Here is a 7,035-nt window from a genome sequence, read left to right on the forward strand (position 1 = left end):
TTTTTTAATTTGTTTTTTTTAGAGTTAAGTTAGGATAGTTTAAAAAATAAAAAAAAATGTAAAGTGAAATATACTAAATAATAACATAATGAAAACTTAAAAAAATAGAAAAAATGGAGGTTGAATTAATGGAAAATTAAAAAAAAAAAATAGAATGAAGGTCGAATCTTCAAAATTCGACCTAGGTTGGTCGAATTTTGAAGATTTGACAACTTAAAAAAAAAAAAAAACAATCTTTTTATAAATAATTTGAAAAAGCAATATTTTTATAAATATTTTTTAAAACAACAATACTACTCTAATTTTTCCATATTCAATGTATTATGTAGCTCGCCTCCCAAGACACAAAATTGTAATTTGGTTCAATAGTTGGTAGGTGTACTTTGATCATTTGGGTGACCTAAGTTAGTGCCAATTTGAAGGGGTCAAGGGGCACGTACCTCCCTCACATCGTGTCGTTATATATTTATATATATTATTTTTTATTAAATATAAAAATAGGAATGGATGTATTCAATATATCATGTCGTAGTCCCCTAAGACACAAAGTTGCGGCTTGGCTCAACGGTTGGTAGATGTGCTTTTGACAATTTGGGTGACCTAAGTTAGTGCCAACTTAATGCAAATTTTTTTCTCTTTTTTTGTATACCTATTTTTGTTGCTTAAATTTTCAAATTTATATATATAATTTTAATACAATAGTAATGGGTACAAAAACGTGATTCTATTTTTATTTTTATCACATATGTTTACATGTTTACATATAAATTTTAGAGTTTTAGGATCGTTTGGTAACTATTTACATTTTGCTTTTTGGTTTTCGTTTTTTAAAATTAAACCTATAAACATTACTTTTAATTCCAACATTTTTTTCTTTGTTATTCACTTTTTATCTATTATTTAAAAAACCAAGCCAAATTTTGAGAACTAAAAAAAGTAGCTTTTAAAAGCTTGCTTTTGTTTTTAAAATTTGGCTAAGAATTCAACAATTGTACTTAAGAAATATACAAATCATTGTATGAAATAGAAAAGAAATAGACTTAATTTTTAAAAATAAAAAACGAAAAACGAAATAATTACCAAATGGGATATTGGTTATTGGTTTTTAGTTTTTGAAGATTACAACCTACAAACACCATTTTTCACCTAAATTTTATGCTTTTTATTTCTTTACATTAATTTAAAATTATATTCAAGTGAGTACAAGTTTAATCCTCAATTTTAAATCTCTTTAAAATGTCAAATAAATATAAAAACTTTCAATTAATATCTAAAAATCACATAAAATGTTAAAAGTGCTTAAAAATTGATTGTCTATATTAGACAAAAGAAAATATCCAAAAGTTGTATTTTTTAAAAAAAAAAAAAAAAGTCGGTACAACGAATTAGACATACATCAGTAATCTAGTATATATTTTTTTTAAAGTTCCAGAAATATATATGACACAAATTTAGAAGTTAATGATTTATAATTTTAACCTTATATATATAAAGTAGTGCCTCCTAACATAAAATTTTGGATATGTCATCATTCCTATATCAATTAGTAATGCTTACTTTGACAATAATATATCACTTGAATAATATATCAATGCATCAAAAATTAACTTTATATGAACTTGTGCCCCCTAGATAAAATCCTAGCTCCACCATTGCTTTTTTTCTTGTTCTGTTTCGCTCCTGCTCACTTCTAGCTCTTGCTCAGGTTCTTTCTCACTTTTTGGTTCTCACTTATGTTCTTGGTCACTTTTTCACTCTTATCCTCTACATTCGGTTCGCTTGGTGAATAAAAAAAACTTTATTGCTTGTCACTGACCATTGCACATTGCTAGAAGAAGAAGAAACAACTTCATTCATCGTTTTCGTTAGGGAAGGATGTGTTGACATTGTCGAAGATGAAACATAAATTTTATATTTAATAAGTTTTGTCATTATCAACTTAATCATAACTTTAAGCATATAGCATTGATCAAAAAAGTCAATTAACAATATGAAATTTTAAACCGCATATAGTAACTATTTGATTTTTTTTTAAAACTAAACTTGTAAATATTACTTCTACAATGAATTTTTTTGTTTTGTTATCTGTTTCCTAAAAATGTTTTTGAAAATCTAAGAAATTTTTAACATTGACAAATAATTTTTTTTAGAATTTAATTGAAAATTTAAATATTTATTTAAGATAGTTGAAATATATATATAACTAGAAATGAAATTGATATGGAACGGAACTTTAGTTATTAGTCTCTCCTTTGGCCCAAAATTAATTTACTCCATTCTATAATTACGTTGTGTCTCATAATATTTAGGTAACATTATTAGCATGTCACATTAGTTAGTGACGACATGGTCGTTTTTATTTAATCTATCATTACGTGTAAATTCAAAAAATTCTATATATTTAGTTTTTAAATTTTAATTAAAGGGGCAAAATTTATAATTTAACCTCTCATAAATGATATATTGTTCTTTATAAAAAAAATAAAAAGGAAAAACTTTCTTTTCCAAGATCACAAATGTGTTTCCTAAAAAAAAAAAAAAAAATCACAAATGTCTTAATTGGTAATCTCATTATAATACATTAGAGCATGGTATATATTTGAAAGTAACGACTTTTTATTACTAGAAGAGTATTTCTAAATTTTAATGTATTTGAAAAGATACATCCAAATGAATTTGAATTGATGTTCTAAACTTTATACTTCGTTTTAAAAATATCTTTCAACTTTCAAAAATTTCAACAATCTCCTTGAAATTAACACAAAAAACCATTTAGAAGAAATATATTGATTTTTTAAACAGAAAAAGTCACACTGACCATTAATTTTAAATAGAAACTGAGTACTTTATAAAGTATATAAACGAAAATGGTTAGTACCTTCTTCAAAAATACTTTTACGTTAGTATACGAACAGAAATGGTTAGTACCTCATTTTAATATCCCTAAAATTTTGATTATCCTTTGTCAATGCACGTAAACAAAAGTGATTTCTATATATTTGTGTTTCTGTCTAAGTCAGAAAGAAATTCAGAGTCTATAACCAAAGAAAAAAAGGGAAGAATAGAAGATGTACATAAAGAAACTAGAAAGCAGCAACAATTAGTAAAAGTAGACAAGAAGCTAAATCATATCAAATTACATGGCCACCAGTCTCTCCATTGTCATAAAAATTTGATCCTTTGATGCATTCTCCGACCCCGACTCCGTCCATGAGCACAAATCGCATATCTTCGGGCGGCTTCCAATGTCGCTTTCTCTGGTTTATGAACCAGTTATTGATTTGCTTTTGGTCTAGACCAGTTATAACAGATAGTTTTGATTTTTCCTCCTCCTATCAAACCAGTTAACAAAGTGAACAAGTCATCAAATTGATTTGGTCATTTTTTTGTGAATATGAAATGTTTTGAACTGAGAAGAGATTGAAAAAATTACTGTAGGATAAGGCCATTTGTAATGAGTATTCCACCAGTCAAGTAAAGCCATTCTTGCATCTTTTGGCAGCTTCTCTTTCTTTCTCTTCTTCAAGAATTCCTTCTTCAAACTGCTGAGATAGCCACTGTATTTCTTCAGCAGCATTTCTTTGAGGTCTTGGTTTGTTTTTCGCATGCAGAACGACTCGTGGTTTCCCGGCATTTCCACCTCCCCATAGCTGTTCGGTTCTTCCTCCGGCGTCCCGGCTACTTCGTCTACGAACACACGGATCAAAAGAGTGGCAGCAAGGAACCGGAGGAGAACGAAGAATATAGTGGGAAGTTAGGAGCAGTTATATCACATTCATACACTACTTTTTGCATCAAAATGTTTATAAATGACAGTGTCAAAGCTTGAGGAACAAATTGCAAACAAACAACTTTCTCCTATGGCTTCGCTTCTACTTTGAGATGTTCTTGATATCTACTCAAAAAAGATATCGACACTACTTTGATTCAATGTATTTATATATTGAATTCTAACTAACTACTCGTTTCCTTAGGTCTTATTGCATAATCATTTTGTTTTCTGTTTTCTATTTTTTAAATTTAGCCTATAAACACTACTTCTACCTACCATTTTCTTATCTGCCTTTTGAAAATATTTTCAAAAAATAATCAAAATTTGAAAACTAAAATAAGTAGTTTTAACAACTTGGTTTTTTAAGGAATGTGAAAATTTTAACCAAAAAAAATTGAGATAAGAAGAATAATTTTCAAAAACAGAAACCGAAAACCTTCTTTTGAGTAGACACCTTTCAAGCATTACCAAAATAATATCACTCCATAACTCACATCTCATCCCTTTTCCTTTCCCATTCTAAAGCTTTACTCCCAAACAATGAATAACTTTTCATGATAGTACATACAAGATTCATCATTGTAAAAAAGGTAACAATAACGCCCATCGTTAGCTACTCCGTTACGTCGCCTAAACATTGTTGTGAGAACAAGTGCTAAGACAATGGAAGTTCTCGACGAAAGTTACCGTTGGGATTCGGAAGAAAGATCTTGGTAGGAAAAGAAAGCCAAATTTTCCAAGAAACTGATGCAAAGTAGAGATGAATAAATGGAAGAAGAAAGTACCATTCATGGTGGAGTGAGAATCCGACGTCACAGTAAACGATCCTTTACACAGGTTGCTTAGCTCCAATTCAATGTTGGTCAAGAACATTGTTGCTTCATCAAATGGTTTGGATAGCTCATTCTTATATTGATGAAGAACCTCACAGTAAGACTCCTTCAAAAGGAAAGCAAAAAACAAAGAGAATGTCAGAAAGAACTCAATTTTCAAACAAATAGAAACAGAAAACAAGAAAGAAAGCAAACAAAAACATCAGAAAGTTCACCAATTACTTGTCTTTTCTTTCTTTGCTAACACTCCTACTTTGTGAAATATTTACCAATCTATCAAAATTATGATTTCCATTCTTCAAACTTCAAACAAGTTCAATCTTCATCCATAAATTACATTATCATAAGTACCATAATGAAAATGAACATGAGAACTGAAACATCAGATCATTAACAAATATAACCGATGGTGCAATGATTCGAATCTCTTGACGGTTTTTGCCGCCATTAGTCTTTGTACATTAAGATGTTCTATATCGAACTAAGGTCGAGCTATTGACAGTTTGTAACAGTCATTAGTCTTGTAAGATTATCATAAGTACCCTAATGAAAACTGCAACATTAGATCATTAACAAAGACAACTGATGGTGCATTCATTTGAATCCCACGATGGTTTTTGCTGCCATTAGTCTTTGTCAATTAAGCTGTTCAGTATCGAACTAAGGTCGAGCCATTGACGGTCGCAACTGTCGTTAGACTTGTAAGATTATCATAAGTACCCTCATGAAAACTGCAACATAAGATCATTAACTAAAACAACTGATAGTGCAATGATTCCAATCCCTTGACGGTTTTTGCTGCTATTAGTCTTTGTCAATTAAGCTGTTTGGTATCGAATAATCGAACTAAAGTCAAGCCGTTGACGGTTTTTAACTGTTGTTTAGTCTTGTAAGTGGAAAAGCAACATTAATCTAATAGGAATCGAAACGGAATCACACGTGTTTAGAGACTAAAACAAAGTATAATCCACAACTTGCAGATCTAAAGTACAAGTTGTTTTTTGGTTTACTTGTCAAGAATGTTTCTAAAGAACAAGAAAATTACAACAGGAAATCAAAACAAACAAACAAAAAGTACCATGAAGTTGTCCAGTTGAGGATCAGCTCCCAACTCAATAGAAGATCTAGGAGGGTGATTTTCACGGCCAATTTCTTCAAGAAGAGAGGCTACTTGTGGTGGAGCCCCAACCTTAAAAACACATCAAAATTCAAAAACATGACAACCTCAAACACAGCTAAAAACATCTAAAAACACCTTGAAAAACACATGATTCATAAAGAGAGAGGTAAAAAACAGAAAAAAAACAAGTAAATTTTCTAACTTTTTGGCATTCAACGTAAGCAGAAACCAGTTTGGGATAAAGGGGATGGTTGACAATTTGAGTTTTGATCATGTTAGACATGTTCGAACCAGTGGTGGCCTCAGCTTCAAGGTGAAGCATATCATCATCCACCATTAAAGCTTCATGAATCCCACCACAGCTGGTGCTTGCAATGGCTTCACCTCCAACAACACTATTAGAATATGAGGCTATAACAGAGTTGTTAAGCCTGTAAAACTCTTCCATTTCCTCAGACTTCAAAGCTTGGAAGATTGAATTTTCTGTCTTTACTTCAAAAACCCCTAGAGAGAAACTGGAGACATGACTGTTAAGTGAGAGGAAAGTTTAGGTTATAAAAAGAAAAAAGAAAAAGAAAATAAAGATACTGATATAATAATGATGATACTAAGAAATATTGTTATCAGCCAGCTAAATTTAAGGGGGGATTCCATTTTTGTCATAATACTCATTCTGAACTTAACAAGGTGTGCTTGTAGGATTCTTTTTGTTGAATATTTAACAAACCCTTTTACTTGTTACAAAAAGAAAATTCATGCTACCTTCATTCATTGTTTATCGTAAAAGAAGCATATAAATAGCGATACAGTTCATGAAACAAAATGATATAATATCTATGACATATCAAATGCTAAATGGAAGAAGTATGGACACAGCAGTTGGAAAACTTGTAACTTTTGTTTGTTATAATTTAACAACTTAAGCTTGTGGAACTCAATTTGTATAGAGATTTTTGTATGAAATGACCTAATCTTGGAGGCATTAGTGTGAAATGACTCAATCTTAAAAATCAATAAAAACTAACACTTTGCTTACGTCATAGAGCACTCTATCGCCTTGCCATGATTTTAAATCCCATCTCGATATTACAAAAAAATTTGTTATGATTTCACGAGGTATCCTCCCATCGTGACATGACTTGGTTAAGGCTCTATTAAAATATCGCGGTGGGAGAGTACCCATGACCTCAATTGGCCGAATGGTGATTGAAAAAAAAAAAAACTTCACGAGTGAAATGAACATCGCACTAGGGTTCTAACTATTTCGCGATGGGAGAGACGTCTCTATCGCGAGGAGTCTTAGCGGTAGA

At 30.6% G+C, this 7,035-nt stretch overlaps 1 protein-coding gene across 1 annotated transcript; it reads right to left on the reverse strand.

The window, feature by feature from the left end:
- Window positions 1-2,969: 2,969 nt before the first annotated feature.
- LOC120079581 (homeobox protein knotted-1-like 1) lies at window positions 2,970-6,306 on the reverse strand. Its single transcript, XM_039033813.2, has 5 exons — window positions 5,928-6,306; window positions 5,684-5,794; window positions 4,558-4,711; window positions 3,434-3,687; window positions 2,970-3,332 (listed from the first exon to the last, which is right to left on the reverse strand). The coding sequence occupies exons 1-5, from the start codon at window positions 6,171-6,173 to the stop codon at window positions 3,132-3,134; spliced, it is 966 nt and encodes a 321-aa protein (XP_038889741.2). The 5' UTR covers window positions 6,174-6,306; the 3' UTR covers window positions 2,970-3,131.
- Window positions 6,307-7,035: the final 729 nt, after the last annotated feature.

This window comes from Benincasa hispida, chromosome 6, assembly GCF_027475165.1.
Source record: "Benincasa hispida cultivar pf3 chromosome 6, pf3_genome.v1.1, whole genome shotgun sequence".
NCBI lineage: Eukaryota > Viridiplantae > Streptophyta > Magnoliopsida > Cucurbitales > Cucurbitaceae > Benincasa > Benincasa hispida.

Coding starts and splice junctions, on each gene's coding strand:
- LOC120079581 (XM_039033813.2), bottom strand. CDS start 6,173: ATGGAAGAGTTTTACAGGCTTAACAACTCTGTTATAGCCTCATATTCT. Junction 3,688..4,557: donor TTCTCACTCCACCATGAATG/GTACTTTCTTCT, acceptor GTGTGTTCGTAG/ACGAAGTAGCCGGGACGCCG. Junction 3,333..3,433: donor ACAAATGGCCTTATCCTACA/GTAATTTTTTCA, acceptor CTGGTTTGATAG/GAGGAGGAAAAATCAAAACT.